Below are 24,823 nucleotides of genomic sequence, written 5' to 3' on the forward strand. Positions count from 1 at the left end.
ACCTGAGATGTTCCACCTCCCAGGTGAGTTTCTGAACCACCAGCTTACTGGGCATTCTGGGACACACACCCCTCTGCACCCCCACAGACTGGCTTTTGTGCAAAGCCCTAGCCCACAGGGATGGCTTTGCACATGCCTGCTGGCAGAAATGTAGGTGCTTTGGGGACTTTAGGATGAGATGGCAAGCTGAGCCATGGCTTTGAGAACATTCATGATGCCTAAATGTTGAACACAAGTGCCTAAGCACCTTTGTGAATCTAGCTCTTCACCTCTCTGTGCCTGTTTTCCCTTGCACCCTGTACAATCTGCACAGACAAAACAGCTAAAGCCTTTAGGGCAGAGATGGTCTCTCAGTCTGTTTGTTCATTGATTAGCTCAGTGGGGCCTTGATCTTGGTTGGGGTCTCTCCAATATCACAATATAAATAGATAATAAAATCATCTCCTGTCTTGGGTGGTGACCAGTACTAAGTGCTTCACAGGGAGGTGCAAGAAGGCCCATAATGTACAGACTCCATGGGCTGCCTACAGGGGAGTTTCTTCCAAGCCTCTATCAGTTAGCGGTTCATGCCCAGAAGCAAAAGGGTTAACTTTCAATCCCTTATATTTTTCACTCTATCCCATAACTGTGGATGTTCTATTTATCCGTGTAAGGATCAATTCTGTGTTGTATCCTGCTAACCTCTTGGAGTCAATGTTACCTTGCAGCAGTGAGATTCACCATTAATTATGTCTTGTTAAGAAAATATTCCCAGTTTCAATATATCACCTTTGAATTCAGGTGGATTTCCCTTTGTTCTTATACTATAAAAAGGGTGAATAGGACAGTCTAATTTACCTTTGCTATGCCATGCATTATTTTGTGCACCTCTATTGTTACCCTCTTATTTCTCACCTCTTTAACCAGGCCAAACCGCTTCCTGAAAACCCTAAGAGTGAGGTTAAATAAAACATACACACACTAGGATGAGTGAATAAATTGCTTTCACTAAAATTACAAAAGGACAGATGGCACTAACCTGATCAGTAGCAGACATACCATGGCAGTTCGATTTAGCATCTCATAGGCAAGGAAAGAAAAGCATTCATCCAGGCTTTGACATTGTCAAATTGGTTCTATAAATCTGAACCCCAGAAACTCATCCACTGCTCTAGCATTCTGGGGAAACTCTTATCTCCCTCTAGTCCCAAACTTCACTTTAATCCTTCAGGGAAGTAAAGCTTAACAAAATGTGTTATTGTTGTTGTTGTTGTTGTTTTTTTTGGGGGGGGGGGGGGGGGAGTTTGCAAAAGCAAAACATATTTGTCCATTTCTCTGCCAGTTTCACTGAAAACCTTCTCCCAAACTTGTATGACTTTTGGAATTCCGGTATGTGGCAACCTAGGTTTGAGGAGGGCTGGGTCATTCAGGGTTGCAGGCATGGGTAAAAACAAAAAATGAGAGCTCTGATGTGAACTTGGGGGGGTTCAGGTCAATCTAGGGTGTGTGTGACACTAAAATGTGAAATAGCACTTTCCAGCTGGTACACAAAAAGCACAAGAGCCAGCATCTCCCGCTTCCCTACCAGCCCCACCCCACCCCAGGAGATTTTCCTGAGAGTTTCCTGCTCTTTACACAACACGATGCTGCTTGCAATGGTACTGACGTACGTGTGTGCAATAAGGAAGGCACTGGGAAGGGATTTCAGGCTGGAAATAAATCTCATGAGTTTATTTTGTTTGGCAATAGTGTTATTTGCCAGCTAGGGGAGGCCACATCAGCCTGCTGCACCACCACTCTGAGCCCATCTTGGGCTAGCCTCTCTCCAAGGGCTGATGTAGTCACCTACTGTTACTTGACTAGCATATTCATGCACTTCCACGGTTATATCTTCTCAGCCTGTGTTTTGGTAAGATTGACTTAAAATAGAAATCTTTTGGAAATATGATCAACATTCTCCTTTATACCGTACCTATCCTCATGGCCATTGAATAAAATCCCTTGAGCACATAAATGCTTGTGAAAACGCCAAGGCCCTGTCTATGATGTACAGTTTTGACATGGAAATGATATTTCCATTAATTTTGCTTCCCAGAGATCAGTGAACAAATGATCACATGAAATCCATTTTGAAAATTGTAATACTAGCTCACCAAAGAGTCTTTACAAGGTTGTGCTTTATTTATTTATTTATTTTGGTGGCCACATAACAAAATCCTATGGACAATTTTTAAAGAAAACCCACTGAAATAATAAGAGCACTGAGGGGCAAACCATGTCCCCTTCTCCACTGTGAGCAGGGCCCCCAGAGACAGTTTATCCTACATGTCCATGGGGAAGGGAGAACAGGATCAGGGGAATGCACACTCCTGTGCAGTACAGACCTCACCATAGGGACCTACTGTGTGGCTGAATGCAGGGGGGCTATTTGTATTATGTGAAGGGTGCTGCAGGCAATGTGGGTGCTATTGCAGCTTTTTGGCCATGCACTGGCTCTGCAGTTTGGGGCGGGGAATATTCATGTGCCTTCTCACAGGGTTATCACCAGTGCATAGCCTGCTAGCCAGCTGTGTGCTGATTCCCAGGATACTGGCCTAAATGCAAAGGGTCTGTACTCTAGAATACACATACTGTACAAATAAACATACACATTCTGATAGAGCATGTACTTACTTTTCACAATTGTACAGGTCACAGCAATAGCATGTATTGCTCTTTACTCTCAGCTGGCACTTGCTGCTTAAGGTGTAACACGTTACCTGGGAATAAGAGAAGGGATCATTCTATAGTCTAAGTACTGTAGCTACAGCCTGGCCACCATTTTACAAGTCATCCCACTGACCGCATAGAAGCAACACATTTGGTTTACTCTCAGGTGCTTGCACTGGTACAAAAATGATCTTTCACCCAAAGGAGAGGAAGCAGGCAAAGAGGCCACAGTGACATTACAGCATTATACAATAACTGACAGGTATCCAAACATTCCTTTTGGATTGGAAACTGGAGAGTAACTGTACAAACCACCTCCTGCCATAGTGTCTTCAGCATTCAAACACAATACATACAACCCCAGAAAAGGTTCTTGCATTTTTTGTTCAAAGCACCATAAAAATACTGAAAATATTTCCCCTCAGATGTTATAAGGCTTTGCTGTCATGAACTGGTTGGATCAAATCTGTTCACCTTTTTTTATAATCTAAACATGATATCATGGGCCTGATTCTCATTTATCCTAAGACCCCTTTCTGCAGCCAGAGATGTGAATAATAATATTCTCTAGTGAATTATATTAAGTCTTTCTGTCTATCTGTTAGAACCTCCTGCATCTCCTGAACAGGGCCGACTCCAGCTTTTTGCCGCCCCAAACGGCGATGGGAAAAAAAGAAAAGATAAAGCTTTTCGGCGGCAGCTCTACCACGGCGCTTCATTCTTCAGCGGCAATTCGGCAGCAGGTCCTTCGCTCCGAGAGGGACTGAGGGACCTGCTGCCGAATTACTGCCAAAGACCTGGACGTGCCTCCCCTTTCCATTGGCCACCCCAAGCACCTGCTTCGTTTGCTGGTGCCTGGAGCCGGCCCTTCTCCTGAAGGTCTCATTCCTTCTCCCTTCAGCTTTTATTACACCAGAATAAAAAAATGTAGAACAAAAAACAAAATATAATAGGAAAAAAGTCTAAGCAATTAAGCAAATGAGTACCATTTCCAGCAAGCTCTGGAATACAGAAATGAAAAGGTTGCTTTGTGAGACTATGGACTCTAGAGAACAGACATATAAATGCAGACATATGCAAGTCACACTCTATTCAGACAAGATATCATTTTAATGACCCTTACAATGTAATATGCATACATCATTTCTATTTGACATAGCAGGCTAATTGTAATATTTTATAGGCAAGTTTCTTTTTGAGGTCTTTAACTTTATTAATAGAGTTTCAAAATATTGGAACTGCTAATGGTATGGAAAATACAATATTGTTACCTTTTTTCTTAAGTATGCTGTGACCATTCAGAAAGGTTCTGTTTGTACTATGAAAAGAGCATTTACTAGTGAATGGAGCCTTTCTCCTCATGAAAGAGATGGTAGCAACAGGCTTAGGAATAAATTGCTGCCTTTGAAAAGCACTTATCAGATGACCTCTGTCACCCATGCCCATCCAATAATGTATTATTCCAAGAGAGAATATGGTGACTCTGGAAGACGTGAACAGCTCAAAGAAAAAAAACAACAGAGAAGACGGGGGGCCACACAAAGACTAAGGAGTTAACAAAGGAAGTCAGTGACAGAAACAGATAGAATTTGATGTTTTCGCCTCATAGTAAATGCAAGAATATCTCATAGACTTTAAGGTCAGAAGGGACCATTATGATCATCTAGTCTGACCTCCTGCACAATGCAGGCCACAGAATCTCACCCACCCACTCCTGTAGCAAACCCCTAACCTATGTCTGAGCTATTTAAGTCCTCAAATCGTGGTTTAAATAAAGACCTAAAGGTGCAGCGAATCCTCCAGCAAGTGACCCGTGCCCCACGCTGCAGAGGAAGGCAAAACACCTCCAGGCCTCTGCCAATCTGCCCTGGAGGAAAATTCCTTCCCGACCCCAAATATGGCGATCAGTTAAACCCTGAACATGTGGGCAAGACTCACCACCCAGCACCCAGGAAAGAATTCTCTGTAGTAACTCAGATCCCACCCCATCTAACATCCCGTTACAGACCATTGGGCATATTTACCTGCTAATAATCAAAGATCAATTAATTGCCAAAATTAGGCTATCGCATCATACCATCCCCTTCATAAACTTATCAAGCTTAGTCTTGAAGCCAGATATGTCTTTTGCCCCCACTACTCCCCTTGGAAGGCTGTTCCAGAACTTCACTCCTCTAATGGTTAGAAACCTTCGTTTAATTTCAAGTCTAAACTTTCAAATGTCCAGTTTATATCCATTTGTTCTTGTGTCCACATTGGTACTAAGCTTAAATAATTCCTCTCCCTCCCTGATATTTATCCCTCTGATATATTTATAAAGAGCAATCATATCTCCCCTCAGCCTTCTTTTGGTTAGGCTAAACAAGCCAAGCTCTTTGAGTCTCCTTTCATAAGACAGGTTTTCCATTCCTCGGATCATTTTGGCCTTTCTCACTTTATCCCTACATGTTCTGACCTCAATAAGGTAGCTTTCCTTGCTAATCCCTCCCATTTTCCACTCCTTGTAGGTTTTCTGCTTTTTCTTAATCACCTCTCTGAGATGCTTGCTCATCCAGCTTGGTCTACAACTCCTGCCTATGAATTTTTTCCCCTTTCTTGGGATGCAGGCTTCTGATAGTTTCTGCAACTTTGACTTGAAGTAATTCCAGGCCTCCTCCACCTTTAGATCCACAAGTTCTTCAGTCCAATCCACTTCCCTAACTAATTTCCTTAATTCTTTAAAGTTAGCCCTTTTAAAATAAAAAACCCTAGTCCCAGATCTATTTTTGTTTATCCTTCCATTTAGTTTGAACTGGATTAGCTCATGATCGCTCGAACCAAGGTTGTCCCCTACAACCATTTCTTCTATCAGGTCCTCACTACTCACCAAAACCAAATCTAAAATGGCATCCCCTCTTGTTGGTTTTTCAACTACTTGGTGAAGGAATCCATCAGCTATCGCATCCAGGAAAATCTGAGCCCTATTATTATTACTAGCACTTGTCCTCCAGTCTATATCTGGGAAGTTAAAGTCTCCCATGATCACACAATTCCCGTTAGTGTTTATTTCATTAAAAACATTAAAGAGGTCTCTATCCATATCCAAATCGGATCCCGGCGGTCTGTAGCAAACCCCAAGCACTATCCCAGGGGAGGCTCTAGTAGCTTTCTTTCCCAATGTGATTTTTGCCCAGACAGACTCCGTCTTATCCATTCCATCACTTCTTATTTCTTTACAGTCCACCTCATCATTGATATACAATGCTACTCCACCACCTTTGTCTTTATTTCTGTCTTTCCTAAACAGCACATAGCCTTCAATACTTGTACTCCAGTCATGACTACTATTCCACCATGTTTCTGTTATCCCTATAATATCTGGTTTCACTTCCTGCACCAGTAGCTCTAGTTCCTCCATTTTGTTACCTAGGCTTTAGCGCACAAACATCTTAATCTTTGCCGTTTGGCTTCACTCACATTCTTTACCCGATTAGGCACAGACATTCTACCGCCAGTATCACCTATTAGACTGGTATCTTCACAACCCTTCCTCCTTGCATCCATTCTCATACCCATGGCTGTATCCTTTCTTACTTTGTTTTCTTCCTTCTCAATGTTAAATTCCAGCGTGGAGATTATCTGGACATCTCCCAACCATCTCCCCCAAATGCCTAGTTCCTCTTTTAATCAGTTGTGCAAGCTTCCATCCTAGAAGTCTATTTCCCTCCTTACTCAGGTGAAGTCCATCCTGAGAGAATAGTCCTCTGTCCATGAATGCTTCCCAGTGGCCATACATCCCAAAGCCCTCCTTATAGCTCTGCTGCCTAAGCCATCTGTTGATCGCCATAATCTTGTCACACCTTTGTTGCCCTTCTCTAGGAACAGGCAGAATCCCACTGAAGATCACCTGAGCCTCGATTTCCTTAAGCGTCTTCCCCAGCCTGGCATAGTCTCCCTTGATACGGTCCAGCAAGAATCTAGCCATATCATTTGTTCCCACATGAAGGACAATCAGCGGATTCTTTCTCGCTCCCATTAGGATCCTTTTCAGCCTCAGGTCCACATCCCGTATCTTAGCACCCGGCAGACAGCACACCCTTCTGTTCTCTGGATCAGCTCTAATTACAGGCCTGTCTATTCTTCTCAGTAAGGAGTCCCCAATCACTTAGACCTGCCTTTTCCTGGTGATGGTGTGATTCTCCGGTCTATCCCCTGCTCCCTCTGACTGCAAGTCCTCTCGATTTCTATTGTCCCTTGCAATTCTCCGCAATCCATCCTGTATCCTCCTGGGGCTCATATTTGGTGTTGTAATCTCCATTGACTCTTCCCTTCTTCCTATAGGACTAGCTGCTCTTCTCTTCTTCCTTGCCCTCTCACCTTCAGCGACCACCTGCTGTGCCCCTTCTTCATTTTCCAACTCCGCAAACCTGTTCCTGAGCTCTATTTCTCCTTCACTAGTTCGTCTTTTCCTCTGCCTCGTTCTCTTAGTCACATGCTTCCACTGTCCACTTTCCTCACCCAGCAGTCTCCCCTCAGAGTTCTTTGGTCCTGCTTCCATCTGCAAGTCTGAGCTTTTTCCTTCAGTCTCCTTATGTCTTTGCTCCATCATCTGCTCGAACCCCCTTCTAAACTCCACCAGAGTTTCCACCTGCATCTCCAAACCTCGGATCTTTTCTTCCATCAGCTCTATCAGGCGACACTTCATGAAAATTAAACTCTTTTCAGATACCCCCTCCAGGATCATGTACATGTCGCAGCTTCCACATCCAGTCATCTTCATTGTGTCTTCCACTGCTGCCTCTGTATCGGTCATGGCCTTCCCACCTAAAATCTATTAGTCCGGGAAACACAAACCAAACCACCAACACCCACAGCAAAACAAACCCCCAACAGGCACCAAAACACCGGCAGAACAGCACCCCCTCCCTTCACTAGCCTGTCTATTCCTCTGCCTAGCTCTCTTAGTCTCCCCCGCAAACTCCCCTTGAAAACTCCCATTGAAACTCCCCTGTTTACAGCTCTGTTTGCTGGCTCCTGTGCCGCTGCAGCTGTCTATGCCGCTGCCTGACTGGCTGGCTGGCTACCTTCAATTGGTGCTAAGAGGACGTCAAGGCACAACAGCCAAAACTTGAAAAAGGTAACAGTCTGGTCATTGAAATGCAGACATAGAACTTGATATGCAGAACAAACACAAATGGCACATGGTTTAGGGTCTGATTGTCCACCCTAGCTCACATTAAGTAATACCTTACTCCTACTGAAACCAATGGACTTTGTGCAGGGCCCACAACTGATGAGGCTGTAGAAGAAAAGAAGAAGAAAAGCAGCGTGCCCTTGGCGTAGGCCAAGATACCATACAATGGATACAAGCTAACCGAGAGAACATCTCAACATGATATAGGTCCCAGACTCAGCAAAGTACTTAAGCGCATCCTTCACTTTAAGTATGAGCCTACATCCCATTGAAGTCAATGAGTTTGCTCGATGAGTCCTGTCACAACCTGGCCTAGTCCCCCTTTGCAAGGACTGGTTTGTGTGGACACAACCACTGGATCTCACATGCGACTAAGCCACCTGAGCCTGGGAAGAGCTGGGTCACTGTTCACACCTCTAGGTCCCTCCCAGGGGCAGACTTCATGGCTGCTCCCCTTCCTTGGGATGTGGGGTCCCACAGCCTGTCTGCCTTAGACCCTGAAGCCAACACTTCAGCCCTCTTGCGCCCCCTGCCTCCACATTTGCTTATACATTCCCCCTCAGAGGTCCACCTTCCTGTGGGCACTTTGAGGGTCTCATTTAACCCCTTCAGGAAAGATGTGGCAGGCAAGTATGGAATACGGGCTTAGCAAAAGAATTTCTTAACCACAGCCACTTTACTCATAAGAAATCACTAGAGAATTACAACTCTTTGCAAAATAACGAAAGTCCTGAGATCTGGTTCTCACTCCTTCTGTGAGCCTGAGATCTGGTCAGCGTTTCAGGCAAGGCAGAGTCCGCCCCTGCCTTTTCTCTCTTTCCAACCTTGTTTTCTGGCACATGGTGATGGTCGGTCTTCCTGATCAGAGAAGCCCACCCTTGAATACAGTCTCCGTCCCTATTTGGCCCATGTACTCCAGCTGGGAAATTCTAGACCCTTCCCGCAGTTTGGCTTATGTGCAGAGAGTCCATTGTCCCAAGAAGATGGTCTAGTAGTTGACAGATAATCAAAGGTTGATTGCTCTGTGCTAATTTCACTATCACATTCATTCAACCAGGTGTCAAGCCCCTTTCCTGGGTAAGGTGTCTGTCTCATATATATCACAATAACCCTGCCCTGGGCAAGGTATACATGTGTTCAGTCTGTAATACAAACTGGATGCTCTAATCCAAAGTGGTGGTTACACTATGAAATGAAGGTCACAATGAAGGTTACAATCCAAGATGGAGGCTGCAATACATAATTCACAATTTGATACAGATATAGCTTACTCCGTCACAAGCCCACTGAATTATGGTGTGTTTTGTTTACCTCTGTCTTTTTTACTTCAAGTCAATGGGACTTCAGTCCATGCATAAGTGCTTTCCTGAACTGAAGGCATAAATCACCAAGGGCCTGATTCTGCTGCCCTTCCTCACACTGATAGTAACTTACTTTATGAGGAGACCCACTAGTTTCAGTGACTACAGCAATCTAATCGAGTGCCACTATACTGCATGACATGTGGCAGCATCTTAAATCTATCTGTAAAATAAAGTTGGTGCAGAACTTAGCCACTTGCTTGTTACAGGGGGCATCTACCTGGCAGCACATGACACTAGTGCTTTTGGATGTGTGCTGGCTACCTATTGGCAACTAGGTAAAATTTAAGCTGCTGGTTGGTTTTAACCTATCACATATGTTCGTATTGGCCTAGGACCTATGTATCTTAAAGACTACCTCTCTCCTTATGCCATGCTGCCAGACTCGAGATCAGGAGGGACTCCAGAGTTGATGCCCCATTTGTACAAGAGAGGAGGGGTACCTGGAAGGCTATTCTCTGTGATGACCCTGTGGTTTTGGGACTCATTCGTTTGAAATTGTCCTAGTTTATCAACATTCAAGGCATACTGCAAGGACCATACATTTGCCCTGTCTGAAAGAGTTTGGAAGTATATTAGAAGAAGATTGTAAAGATCTTAAATATATTTTCAGCTTCTGAGTTATGATATATACTAATTATTGGATGAGAGGGTTACTGGAGTTGTCTATTTTAAAACTGCATTTTTAAAATGTGCTTGGAGTGCCAAGAACAAGCACTCCTTTTTATGAGAGTAGTGAATAAATCCAAACAAATAAATACTCAATGTGAGCAACGGGGACAGAATCAGCCACTAAATCATGTGCCACTTGTGGTTATTCTGCATGTCAAGTCCCATTCCTTCATTTCAGAGACCAGATTATTATCTTTTTCATGTTTTGCCTGGTTGTGCCTCTCCATGCCCTCAACACCAATTTAAGAGATGTTCTCGCCTCATAGTAATTGCAAGAAAATCAAATTCCAACTGTTTCTGCCAAAGGAAGGAAATGAAATGAGCAAAGTCCACCAGTTATGTATCACTTGCATGCTATCAATGGCTTTTCTAAGGAAACTTGTGCTCAGGAGAATTGCATGAAGCAAATAATCTACCTTCTTGATGAGAAATTTGCATGGAATGTGGGTCATGCCAGCTGGTAACCAGTTGGTTAAAATAAAAAACACAAAAGCTAAACTTGACAGCTGTGGATCAATATCTCTGGATTAGTTTACAGAAATCCAGATCAATTCAGTTGGAAAAACATGTCAGTGGACAACAAGACAAGAATTTATTACAAGGGCATTAAACTAAAGATGCTATAAACCCATATTACTTTTTTTGCCAGAAGAGGGCAAAGATCTCAAAGCTGCTCAAATGTATACATTCCTAGGAGCTCTAGGCATAGTCGAATATCTCGGATGCCTTTTAGAATCAAGAGGTCTGCTTGAGAAAATCCACAGGGAAGCTTAATCAACTTCACTTTAGCAGAGAAATAGTTCTGTTTACTTGGTAGACATATCCCTGGTATTTTTTATTTTGTGGGGAGAAGAGGGAATTAAAACTATGGGAAAAGATGCTGACACAGGACCTACGTCTTATTGAGGTAGGTCAGCAAGAAGATCAGTAAAATATTCCTTTAATATATTTTCTTAAACTACAGAATGCTCTGGTTCCAACTGCATTACTCATTTACACTTGTAAAAGACTTGTCTAATATTATTAACAGTAACATTTCCCATAAGCTCATTCAGAGCTGTGGAAAGAACTGTGATTACGGATATCTGGCTTCCTGTAAGCCCTAGTACTGTTTGTCTATTTTCAGTTCGGCTCTGCTTTATTTCCTTCTTGCTACCACCAGTCTGGAATCCCACATTTGAGGGAAAAACACAGAATTAATAGAATTAATACTAAGGAACATAGCGGGGGAAAAAACTAAGTCTAGATTTTTCAGGAGGCAACCTATTTGGGTACGGTTATTCTTCCTGCCATTTTAATATGGTTGAGATAATAAAAGGAAGCTGAATACAGAATATGGACCTTCTTGGCTTATATTAGATGATTACAGTGGAGATTTGAAGTTTTCTGGCTAATGCAAATTTATTAACTTAGATATTTACTACAATAGTCCAGGCAGCAAAACCTCCTCAGAAGATTATGTAATAAAGATGGAATGAGAATGGCTATACGTGATGTAAATATTATAGTCAACTCACAAAAACCTTCTGAGAAATACATTATTGAGGGTGCTATTGGGGGGCAAAAAGAACATTTGGGCTTCTAATGAACCCTTCAGAACATCCCAAAGGAAATGAATGAGCTATGATATCATTTTGTTTACCTCTGTCTGGTAGGCATCGTATAAGAATCCTATTCCACTTGAATAAAACTGACACCTTCTAGTGTACAAAGGTCTAGGGTCCTGCAAGGAGAAAAAATATTCATGAAAGTATTTAATCCGGAATAACTGTGCAGTCATAATACCATCCCCCACTGCCAAAGGAACATGTTGGGGGACCAGTTAAGTGCACTGCAGTGCTGTCTGCTTTCCAATCTGTATCTGCTCAGAAATCAGTTGCAAAGGGTTACATTTCCCTTGCCCTCTCTACCTCTAGGCTGTGCACGGATAATTTATTTTTCTCTGACCCAATGGCCTCCTTTGACAGACCAGCGTCTCAATCATTTAATACCTTTTTTTCCTCCCTACTACTTTCTTCCACACAGAGGTCAGATGAATAACATACTCTTCTGAGAATGGTACAGCCATTATTTCCCGACGCACAAAATCTAATCCAATTAATCTTAGAATTAAAGAAAAGTATTTGGTAATTTATTTTAAAATACAATGCCTTACTTTTAAAGATTTTAAGAGTCTTTTGCCATAGAGAGAACACAGAAAATAAAATAGGATCTTTAAATATACCACTCAATTTTTCATACAATAGGGCCCCAGGGCACTAACTCTTCTCGTAAACTAGCTAACTAAATAAATTGAAGAAAAGACAATAATGAAATGAAGGAGAAAATCTAGAGCTGAGCTCATAATTCATAACGAATCAATATTTGCCTCTTTTTCTGTTCATGAATAGCTGCAAAAAGATTATGATTTTCTCAAATATATTCACTACTCAAATTTACTTCATTTTCTTGATGCGAAAATCTACTCAGTGATAACACAAAGGGAAAGCCTGACAGGAATATCTACTGGCTGGCAGGGAGGGGCATGCTTCAAGCAGCAGCCAGTTAGTAAATGACCACTTGAAGGCTACTGATGTTTGCCTCTGCTAAATTCAGGACTCTGAGTGGGATCCACAAAAGTACTAGGCACCTAAATCCCATTTTTAGGCACCACTGCAATCCACAAAACACCTGTTCAGCTGCTGTCTAACCCTGTGGGTGCCTCAAGTCACTCAGTACCTACAATAAAAGTTCCCGAGTGCCTATATTTCTGCCTCTGAGTATGTAATCTGCTTTCTCATTGAGGTGTCCAGGCACCCATCTCCTGCCTCTGACCCAGAGCGGTGCATGAATTGGGGAAGATAGGTGTTTGGCCACCTAACTAGCACGTGGGGCCCACTTCAGTAGGTATGCTCAGAGGCTGGCTATCAGACTGGGCCCCTTGGTGAGCTCACACAAAATAACTCCGAGAACGACGACTTCCCTTATAAGCTTTAGCCCAATTGTTAGGGTACTCATGTGGGGATGTGGGAGAGCCCCAATTCAAGCCCCCCCCTCTCCACCTGAGGAGGAGAAAGGAGTTGAACAGGGATCTGTTACCCCTCAGGTGAGTGCCCAAACCACTGGGATATAGAGTCATTCAAACATTATCTCTGGCCCAATTAATATTTCATTATTCAATTATATAATTGCAGTGGAACAGCTTCAACAGGAAAGATTGAGGAAGCCCCGCATCTGACTATCCCATAGCCTAGTGGTTAGATCATTCACCTGTGAGCTGGCTGATTTCTGTTCAAATCCCATCTTCTATTCATCAGGCAGAAGCGGAACTTGAGCCAGGGATCTCCTACATCCCAGATGAGTACCTTAACCACCAGGCTAAAGGTGATCAGAGAGGCCTTCCTGCTTTGTGTAGTATTAGCCAGACTTTGAGCACACCTACTGGATTGGGCCCTGCACACGACTTAGGCAGCTGAAAGCCTGTCTTCCCCTGGAGCGGGAATCACAAACAGAGATAGGTTCCTCCCTCCAGCCTGGACTGAGGTTCCGAACTCCAAGAGGGGCGCTCGCTGTTCAGGACACACCCCTCTCGTCGACATCTTTCATTGGATAGTTTAGGCAGCTCCTGCCTAGAGTGCTGTTTTGCGGATCCCATTCTAAGGCCCCTCTCTCCCCCCAATCATTGTATGGGGAGCCACAATGCAAAACTCAGGCTTTGTGGATCACAGTTGTTCCTGTGAATTTTCTAGGCACCTAAAAGCTAGAGCTAAGCATTGTGACAATGAGCGTCATAATCCCGAAGTCCCTTTTGTGGATTGTGTGTGTGCAGGGGAGGGATTTAATGACTGCACAGATCTCTCTCACCAGTTGTATTTCACAAAGCAAAGCAGAGTGTTGGAGGAGTGGATCTGAATGAAGCTGGCACTCACAAAAAATTCCATTTTGCCATGCAGGTTTTTTAACATCTTGCTGAAGCCTAGTCCAGCAACTGAAGAGCTCTGAGACAGCTCTATCACAGAGTGTCAGTGAGACCACGGCAAGGAAAGGGGTGGGAACACCATTATCTACCAAAACCCTCTTTTCCTGCAAATTTACAGGCAAAGGACTAGTAACCCATTAGAAGAAACTCAACCCTCCCTCACCTGTCCTTTACTGTGTCAGCTTTGGTTTCAAAACCTGTTGAAACCAGGTTTAAACTGGCAGCTGAAGCTAGGGCTGTGCTAGTTAAGATCTGCTCTCAATATTTTATAATGAACTGCATAAATCTGTAAACCCCAACAAGGCAATCAGAGAAAATGCAGAGTCCTGCAGGAACGAGACAGGTAGATTAATACAGCTCATTCATCATGTTACTTGCTTTGACCTTCTGATTACCCTGGCAAGCTAAAGTAATAGCTTGAAGACAACTGCCTAAGGATTGGGTGAAGCTTAACGTTGCATCCAATAATATTTGTTTATACCACACAAGTAGAGAATGAATTGCTTCAGTAACTCCTATTCTTTGGAAGAACAGGAAATACCAGACTGGTGGAAATAACATGTCATTTCTAGAAATTGTAAAACTGGAAGGATGTTATTTTTCTACTCTGGGAAAATATTAGGTTTTAGCAGTAAGTTCTTTCACTGCTTGGGAGGGGAGGGAGAGGGAGAGAGGAGTAGTGAGCAGAGCTGAAAAGGAGCACAACACCAAGAGAAATGACGCTTGCTCCCAATATAGACATCGGTAACTTAATTAAAAATTGCCATTCGTTATGTCCACAGCAGAAGCAAGCTTCATATGTGAAGGGCTGAAGCTAACCTTTCTTTGTGCTAATATCCTGCACTGTCAGAAGAGATACTCAGTGCTAATGTTGTCAAACACAGCTGATCTTACATATTTTTAGAGGAAGTGAGAGAATTCCCCCTTTTCCACCACCAAACATAGGAAGAGGCCTTCGACTCTACTCTCCCAGCTCACATGATGTTCCTACCCTTTACGTCTCCTTCCTACTTAATAACAAACTTTGCTTATCTCCTGCTTACTGCTTTGGCCACTGAGGGGGCACTTGATGTGTCCACACTGCTTGGCTGTCCCGGTGAGGAACAGAACAGGGGTGATGAACCAAACTGTTCAAAATAATCATTGTTTTACTGGAATGTTGTGTGGAGAAAATGATCAGGCCTTTGACTTGTAGTGGCCACTGTAAGTACAATTAATTCATTTGGTGCAACAGCATAGTAACCCCATACATTTTTGCATGCAGCTACTTTTGAAAATGAAGTCATCTGAATATAGAGGGAAAATTTTCTGATCACAATCAATGCCTCTCAATGTATGTGTGTGTACATTAGCCTAAATTTAGTTGCCAGACTACATTTTTATTTGGGTGAAGGGTTCAGATTTAACAGATCAATGACCCACAAAGATACTAAAGATTAATTAACATTTAGTTTATTCAGATATCCAAATAAATCAGGGATACAGTCATCAAGGTTGATTGTGCAGTATATTAAGGCTGCTGAAAAGTAGACTAAATAAGAACCATGATTTGACTTTTTTTTTTTTTATAAACTTGCTCATATACAATGCAGTCTGCCTGAAGATTAAGAGCACACAGAATATAATCACAGAGACATTAAAAAGTGTTTAAAAATTATCCTACAATATGTCATACTTTATTAACGCTTATATGATTTTATTGCTCCATGTAATGACAAAGGAAAATGAACCATGTTTCAAAGCTGTGAAAGTATTCCTACTGGACTGCTCATAAAATGAGGTCTGATTTTTTTATATTGCTATCTGCAGACTGCATATGCATATGAGAGAACTACCAATCCTTGACACTAATACGTATAGCAACACTTTCAGAAATACAGTAGGTCCAGGGGTCGGCAACGTTTGGCACACAGCTCGCCAGGGTAAGCACCCTAGCGGGCCGGGCCAGTTTATTTACCTGCTGACGCGGCAGGTTTGGCCGACTGCAGCCCCCACTGGACGCGGTTTGCCGTCCGGGGCCAATGGGGGTGGCAGGAAGCAGCGCGGGCGAGCGATGTCCTGGCCTTTGCTTCTTGCTGCCCCCATTGGCCCGGGACGGTGAACTGCGGCCAGTGGGGGCCACGATCGGCCGAACCTGCCGCGTCAGCAGGTAAATAAACTGGCCCGGCCCGCTAGGGTGCTTACCCTGGAGAGCCGCGTGCCAATCGTTGCCGACCCCTGGTCTACTCTTATACTCTATTAATATGTATTATTTTAACCTATTAACATTAACTCTAACATTTCACACCAAGAATATACTTTTGTTACATGTCCAAATAGTACTGAAGATAAATTAAAGAGGTTCTATTAAAAACAGACTGATGTCATTTTTAGGGTGTGCACATTACACGCACACAGTAAAAATGCCATTGACGTATTATAAAAAGACATTCTTTAATATACACACAGAGATGAAGAGATGACTACGGCAGCTAGATGCTAAGGTGATACAAATAATAACATGTGTATTTAACATGGGCTAAGAACTACTCTAACAGTTCCCTGGAATACTGGGGAAAATGACAATTTTTCTTGAAAATTAATTCATTGTGGCACATAACTAAATAGCTAGACAAAATTCAGCTTCATGTTGTCAGTAAATCAGGGTTTCACCTGTGCTCTCCGCAGCAGGTCTATGACTAGTGGTGCTTTCCAATATGCCCACTCTGAACCATCTCCCGTTAAAGGGGCATTACCCCAACAGTGTTGTTTGCTGCTTGAAAATCAGTGGGAAGGGAAAGAATAGCGCTGTGTGTGTACCCTGTTACATGATCCTGCAAAGACGGAATGATAGTTCTCCATGAGGCCTGATCCTGCAAGGTGCTGAGCATATTTACATTCCCGCTAATATTACTTTCAACACAGGGCACTCAGGGTGAAATCCTGGCCCCAGGAAAGTCGAGGGGAGTTTTGTCACTGAGCTCAGTGGGACCAAGATTTTGCCTTAGCACTTTACAAGATGAGGCAACTGAAAAGGACCTGTGAACTTCTGGGGTTTGACTGGCCTGGATCCTGTAGGGACCTCTTATGATTTACATTTTAGGCTGAGATTTCCATAACCATCTAAGGGATTTGGATGCTCAATTCCTATTAATTTCTGCCAAATCACAAAAGTCTCAGTCTTTGTGAACAATAATTTCAGACACAAAGGGACTGAACTGTAGCCCTCTCCCAACCTGGTTTTTGGTTTTGGAGTTTGGTGCACATATTAGGACATAGGTCTGACAAACAGAAGGCTGGGAGAGGAGAGTTAAGCCCAGAAAGAGAAGATTCTGGCCCAAATGCAAACAGTTTTGGTTTGGCTGATTTGCTGTTTTTAAAAGCACATGGCACAAAACCCACATTCTCCTGGATGCTGGCAGCATCCCATTGCAATTTTTGAAGAATAAAATAGCCTTTGAACAACATCTCCAGCAGATTTGGCACAGCTGGTTTTTGGGTTTGTTTGGGTTTTTTTAAGCTCAGGTATGGAATGCAGGTTTTCTTATCCCAATTTTTGTTTCCTTGGGGAAAAACATACATAGAGTAGATAATACAAAGAAAATTCCATGTTCTCTCTGTCTGAGCCCCATCCTACAGTTTCTGAAGGCTGTAACAAGCATAAACCTTGGTAAGTAATGCTTATGCAACACGTTGTGGATGTGGAACATTTATTAAAAATTATACACAAAGTGCTAATTTTTATTTTTCTATCATTTTTTATCCTCCAATACTCGATTAATGGCTATAGAAGCTCAGAAGTTCTAAGTTTCTCATTCATTTGCTTCTTGCTGATAAATTAGGTTTTTGTACTGAGTACTCCTTGAGTTTAGTCGTGAGCACATTACAGATAGTAGCCAAGATTTTTCAAGATGATCTAAATCTAAAACCACACACAATAAGACAAGACTTCTCCAGAGATAGTTTTCCTGTGTAACAACAACTAAACTCTGGTTCCAAACATGTATCTGTATGTTTCTAGTTATTCTAATTCTCTTCAATATCAGGCCATCCGTTGCCTTTTTGGAAACATACATCCAAATACACAGGTGTATGTTACCTCATCGTTACTGCAGCAGGGCAAATGTAAATGTGAATTCCAAAATCATCTGTCTGCCAACCAAAATGGGTAGGCTGCCTTTGTGTTCAGTTACTATAAAAACTACATTAATATGAAGGGAAGTGTTCTGGAGCTCCTGCCATTCCTAAATCTCTCTGATCAAGAACTGTTTCTTTGGCAAGAGGACATTAAATCATTTGGACAAAGCTCAAAGGAAGATGTGTGACTGCTAAGTAAGGTAACCTCTAGAAAATCCCAGTGACTTTTATGAATGATCGGTTCCCTAATTTTTCTGGAGTCATATATAAATAAAAATCTTGTGTTTTTTTTAAGTGTTACAGGAAACTTCCCTATGACCAGCAGGACATTAGTGAATATCTGGGTTGAATATGTAGGATAGAATTTTCAATGCTGTCGTAAACAGGGTATAATTCATAGGAACAGAATATTCTACCCCCCTTTGTACACCTGACCCCGGCAACCCCTAATTTAAGCATAAAATTGCACATTGTGGAACCATGAACAAGTTGTTCTCTCTGGCAATTATTTTCAGCTTCTACTTCCTGAAGTTCTGTGTAGAGATGTACAAAATTCAGACTGTGATTTGCAATTTTTTGCAGTAGAAACAGACCCTTTCGTATACTCTTGTAAAAGAAAAGAAAAAAAAACCAACAACCCCCCCCCCCTCCAATTTATTTTGCATAATTTCACAACTGAGGGAAAAAGTAAAAACTGTGAACCCCTGCACTCTCCCTCCCATTCCATGCCACCAGAACTTTACAGGATTTACCCATTGTAGGGCCCAAGAAAATAAAATACACAATAAACAACAATATTGGTTGCACATCTTCTAGAAAGAATCAGTAATCGTAGAATCGTAGAACTGGAAGGGACCTCGAGAGGTCATCTAGTCCAGTCCCCTGCACTCAAGGCAGGACTAAGTATTATCTAGATTACCCCTGAAAGGTGTTTGTCCAACCTGCTCTGAAAATGGTAGTGCAGAAAACTCTATTTTCAAATGTACTATTTACTTGTAGTACATAAAACTATAAATCCCAGCAATCATGGGTGCTGCTACAACTTAACTTTATTTAAATGAACAAATGAAATCAATTTAACCAAGTAATCATTTTATATAGCCTTTAAAAATAGGGTTGTGTTACTTTAAATATTGTTGCAGTTTCAATATTAGGCAGAGCATGTGTGCCCTCTAGAGGAAAATATATGTATCCTCACCAGTACAGTAAAGTTCAACCAAAGGTTAGAAGCCACAGAATATAAACTCTGGGCTTTTCTCTTTCTTTCTTTCTGTTCATGGTCCCCTTCATTCTGTGCCATACTGGGGACTACTCAGTTAGTGAGTAAGGGAAATGTCTCAAAAAGAGGTTGTCATGACACGATCCCACTTCTCACCTAATCCCACAGAACCATTTCGCCTTGCCCTCTGTACATCAACTGAGAAGCAGCCTCTGTGTGTCATACTCACTTTACCCCAATGGTTTTCCAGGCAGGAATCCATGTGGCAGTTAACACTGGTTGAACCACCATCATGTCTCCTTCATGCCCCTCAAAAAGTAGGCAAGGTGCAAGTCTAGGGGAGAGTGGAAACAGAGGGACAGGGCTGTCTCTTCTTGCTGATGTCCCAGAATCCATGATTTGCACCCATAATTCTCTGCAGAGTCAGCAGCTTGGCATTTATTTGTACAGTGATTGGGCGCGGGGGAGGGGGTATAAAAATGACATGAAGCCACCTTTACTTTGCTTCTCCCTAGAACTGTTAGAAAAAAATATGAATTTCTTAAAATGTCAATGAAAACTTTTTACAATATAAAAAAACCTTTTTTTTAATTTGCTGATTTTGGCCAGCTTAAAGGATGGTCGAAATTTTTGCTGAACATTTTTTGAAAATTTTCCATATTTTTTTCTGCATTTTTTTTTTTAAATCAGCTCTATGTTCCCCTCCCCATTCCCAGTCTTGGCCTGCACCGACCAGAGGATCTAGCCCTCTATCTTTTATTAGATGCATGACACTTCAGTTTTAATTTGCATTTGCAAGGGCTCTGCATCTGTTGTGAAGGAGACTCTCTGTAGAATTGCATCCAGTAGCTACTAGCGAATGGCAGAGAAAGAAGAGATAGATAGAACATCGACAATATAGCAGAAGGAAGAATGAGGATACTGCTAATAATGATTCTGTTGATGTTCAAAGGTGATGAGTACCAGCACCTCCTTTTGACTCCAATGGAAGGTGGTATTGCTCAGACTAAAAGCATAGAGTGCGTTAAAGTGCGCACACATATGCAGTGCATGTTATTGTTTAAATTGGTCAATGAAGATGAACAATTTAATGCAAATTACTTCCACAACGTTCTTTTAAATGGAAGCAAAAGCCTGGAAGAAATGTTTAATCAAACATATTAAACCACATGTCCATTTCAACACTCTTAAAATACTGTACACTAGCTCTCTTTAAGTGCCAAATGATTAGGAAGAGCTTAAATGATTATTTAATAGTCTAAAGTGTCAAGAGAAGAGAAGGACCCAGTCTGTCAAGTTAAATAGGAATTATAAAAAGAGGCCTTTGAAAGTGCAGCATGGAAGATAAATCATTCCTAGGAATGATGGGGAAATAAATCTATTTTATGAGGAAATGAGGTTATTAAAACCATAGCATTTGTTCTGCCTTCAGCACTGGAACTAGTCCAGTTCAGAACAGCAAAAACGGCAGGCTAGCTTTTTAGAATGCCGTACAGGCACCGACACGTACAGTGGTATGGGATGGGCAGAGAAGCACAATAAAGTACTTAAGCATATTGTGATGATTTCTGAACCTCTTGTAATGTAAAATGAAACCCACACACTCACACTGTTCCTGCCCTGTCTGTCTGTCTACCCATCTATCTTGCCTCCATCACTATAATATCAGAGTGCCTCTGTAGTAATAGGTGGCCTTTTAATAGGTCAAACTCTACCCACAGATGTGTGCAGTATCAGACTAGAAAAATCTGTTACTTATGAGAGTGAGAAGCACAGGTGGTCCCATAAGTAGCAGGAAAGCTTCAGAAAATGGCTTGCCAATAGAATCTCACTCATTGTTTAAAAATCAGACCTTTCCTATTCCCTTTTCTATTTTAAGAGATATAGTGTGTGGGGAAAGTTTTGCAATAAGTCTCAAGACAGCATGTGCTCAGTTTTAATTCCAAAGGGGTAGGGGATCTTATTGTGGTGCTAATGATAGGCCTCTCTCAACTGATCAATACCAGGTTTATATTTTTTTGCACAAATATTGGTCAAACAGATTGAAAAATTTAGGCCCTGATTCTAAGGCTCTCTGCAGCACCTTTGCAATGACTTAGCTTTGAGGTTACTCTGATTGATACCTGAGGGGCCCGTCCTATGCACAGCAGCAGGATTTTGGGAATGCAAATATATGCTGTATGCTGTTTTTGCACACACACCTTTGCTGATGCCCACTCAGCCTGTGCAGTACACTCCTTAACCACAGCCAGAGATTGGCCCATAACTTTGTAGCCTGTCAGCAGAGATAACATTGACAAGCAGGGCAAAATATGAAGAAAACGTTTAGAGGAACAAGAACAAAGGCATGTGGGACACCAATTTAGAGGGGGGGGGAAGAATTATTATCCTGGAGTAACCTGAGAGAGTAATCGTGTTAGTGGGGAAGAAAACCATTGCACTGGGAAGTTAGCAAGATATAGGTGCCGAGGCAACGAAGGAGCAAAGAGTGATGTTCAGTCTCAAAAGCAACTGATAAGTCAGGTAGGATAAGAACAGCAGTGAGATCTTTGGTATTAGCCAGAAGCAAAATATTAATAACTATAGAGAGGGCTGTTCTGGTAGAATGGTCAGAACAAAAAAACAGGTATGAGTTATCAGAGAAGTCAATTTTTCCTCCCACAGCCAGTTTTACTCTGTTTTTTTTCTCCCTCTGGGCAGATTTTTCACAATTATTTTCTTTCAAACTTCTCTGCACAATCCTAGTGACCTTATCCTCTAATGTTCATGGACTTCCACACTTTCCTTTCGTTGCATATTTCACTTTCAGGGCTTTTGGTTTTGTAGCATCACAGCGTCCCAATTTATTGTCAGTCACAAACACACTGCCAGTTTACTGGGTATTTTGTGCTTTTAGAGAATAGGAGAACATAAAAATAATGGACACAGTTCAGTCCAAATAACTGAACTTTTACCAGCTATGGACCATAATTTCCCCTCCCAGAGACAAATCCCTGGGAAAGAATAAAGAATTCAGAACATTCATCATAGAACTCATCATGATCATCTTGTGCTCCTGAAGAGACCGGAAATTGTATCCCAGTGAAGGAGGCAAGGACATAACCTGTAAGAAACCCCTTGCCAAGCAGTAGCAGAGCTAGGTTTTGCAACTGGAGGGGAGGGGATGGGTGGTGTATGGCAGTGCCATCTCAAGAACATAAGAACGGCCATACTGGGTCAGACCAAAGGTCCATCTAGCCCAGTATCCTCTCCTCTGACAGGGGCCAATGCCAGGTGCCCCAGAGGGAATGAACAGAACAGTGCATTTTATTGAGTGATCCATCCCTTGTCATCCAGGCCCAGCATCTAGCATGGGGTTGCAAACCTGACCATCTTAGCTAATAGCCATTGATGGACCTATCCTCTGTGAATTTATCTAATTTTTTTTTTTAACCCCAGTTACAGTTTTGGCCTTCACAACATTCCCAGCAATGAATTTCACAGGTTGATTGTTTATTGTGTGAAGAAATACTTCCTTATGTTAAATTAATATGCAGCTGGTATAAAACTAATTGAGTGATCTCTGAATCTTGCGTTATATGAAGGGGTAAATAACACTTCCTTATTCACTTTCTCCAAACCATTCATGATTTTATAGACCTTTATCATGTCTCCCATTAGTCATCTCTTTTCTAAGCTCAGTAGTCCCAGTCTTTTAAATCTCTCCTCATAAAGAAGCTGTCCCATACCCCTAATCATTTTTGTTGCCCTTCTCTGTGCTTTTTCCAATTCTAATGTATCTTTTTTGAGGTGGGGCCAATTACTCTATTGGCTTGTTAATTTCATACATTATCGTGCCTGTGTATTTTACATGTTGTTATGCCTGCGGCACCCTCCACACCAACACTGCAACTCTAATCCCAGCCTGGTATGGAGGGGAGGTCCTAGAAGAGGGTTGTGGCTGGAGAGCGAGCCCACCCCAACGATGGCTCTCACAGGCGCCGGCTTCCTCAGGGTTCCAAGGGTACTCAAACCCCTGCTCTGCCACTGAAAGTCTGGTCAGTGGTGCAGCAGGACTAAGGCAGGCTCCCTGCCTGCCCTGGTTCCGCATGGCTCCTGGAAGCGGGCGGCATGTCCAGCCCCTAGGCGCAGGGGCAGCCACAGAGGCTCTGTGCACTGCCTGTGCCCTGAGCACCAGCTCCACAGCTCCCATTGGCTGGGAACCACAGCCAATGGGAGCTGTGGGGGCGGCGCCTGCAGGGGTGGGCAGTCCGCTCCATGCAGAGCCACTTGGCTGCACCTCCACTTAGGTGCTGGACATGCCGGCCGCTTCCGGGAGCGGTGCGGAGCCAGGGCAGGCAGCGAACCTGCCTTAGTCCCGCTGCACCGCTGACTGGGAGCTGCCTGAGGTAAGCACTGCCCGGCCAGTGCCTGCATCCTGAACCTCCTGCCCCAGGCCAAAAGCCCCTCCTGTACCCTAACTCCTTCCCGGACTCCGCACCAACACCAACCCCCTGCCCCATATCGGAACCCTCTCCTGCACCCAAACTCCCTCCCGTGGCCTGCGCCCCACACCCCCTCCTGCACCTCAGGCCCCAGCCCTGAGCCCTCTCCCACATCCCAAACCCCTTACCCCGCTCTAGATCCCACACCCTCAGCTGTAGCCCAGACTCCCTCCCTCACCCCAGAGCCCACTCCCTCACCCCAGAGCCCACTCCCTCACTCCAAACCCCTTGGCCCAGCCCAGAGCACCCTCCTGCACCCCAAACCCCTCATCCCCAGCCCCAACCCAGAGCCCATACCCCCAGCCAGAGCCCTCACCCCCTCCTGCACCCCAACCACCTGCCCCAGCCCAGAGCCTTCACCCACACCCTGAATTTGTCATTTCTGGCCCCATCACAGAGCCTGCACCTCCAGCTGGAGCCCTCACCTCCTCACGCACCCCAACCTCCTGCCCCAGCCCAGTGAAAGTGAGTGAGGGTGGGGGAGAGCAAGCACCAGAGGGAGGGGGGCTGGAGTGAGTGGAGGTGCGGGGCCTTGGGGAAGGGGTGGAACAGGGCAAAGGTGTTCGGTTTTGTGCAATTAGAAAGTTGGCAACCCTAACCCAGCCTGTGGCTGTAAGCCTCTGAGCCCAGGTCAATAGACTCAGGCTTGTGCTATCGTACTATAAATAGCTGTGTAGAAGTTGCAGTTTGGGTCTTGAAGCCTAAGGATGGAAGTGGGCTTCTGAGCTCTATCTACGCAGCTATTTGTAGTGTGAGCACCAGTCTGTCGACCAGGGCTCGGAGGCTCACTGCCCTAGCTGTGTAGATGTACCTTTATCTGCCCTGTGCCTCAGCGTCTCAGCTGTAAAATAATATTATATAAAGACATTACAGATTATGTGGTGCTCAGATACTCCAATAATGGTGGCCATCTAAGTATCTCAGCCATGCCCCCTTTCTGCTGTGAATGCTCCTTGTGCTGGGGTTAGGACAGAGTAGCTGCAATTCTACCTAGAGCAATGAGGATCCTCATGGAGCCAGAGATGCCACATTTCCGGCTGCTTTGCACTGCCATGGTACTCGCCAGGATCTTTCCCCAAACGTGTATGTGTGTATCAGCTGGTACAGTCCTCTCAAGAGACCTCAAAACAAAATTCCCAAGAGCGCTTAAAA

General features: G+C 43.4%; 1 protein-coding gene across 6 annotated transcripts in view; it reads right to left on the reverse strand.

The window, feature by feature from the left end:
- The window catches only part of TMEM255B (transmembrane protein 255B), a 117,642-nt gene that overhangs the window by 20,099 nt on the left and 72,720 nt on the right, over positions 1-24,823 (reverse strand). For all 6 annotated transcript variants that reach the window (XR_010600432.1, XM_065591789.1, XM_065591772.1 and 3 more), the window contains exons 5-6: positions 11,537-11,617; positions 2,653-2,738 (exon numbers count right to left, since the gene is read on the reverse strand). Coding sequence is in view for 5 of the 6 variants with exons in the window: in XM_065591789.1 (XP_065447861.1) it covers positions 2,653-2,738; positions 11,537-11,617 (167 nt within the window). In the remaining variant the exon portion in view is untranslated. The remainder of the gene's footprint in view (positions 1-2,652; positions 2,739-11,536; positions 11,618-24,823) is intronic.

This window comes from Chrysemys picta, chromosome 1, assembly GCF_011386835.1.
Source record: "Chrysemys picta bellii isolate R12L10 chromosome 1, ASM1138683v2, whole genome shotgun sequence".
NCBI lineage: Eukaryota > Metazoa > Chordata > Testudines > Emydidae > Chrysemys > Chrysemys picta.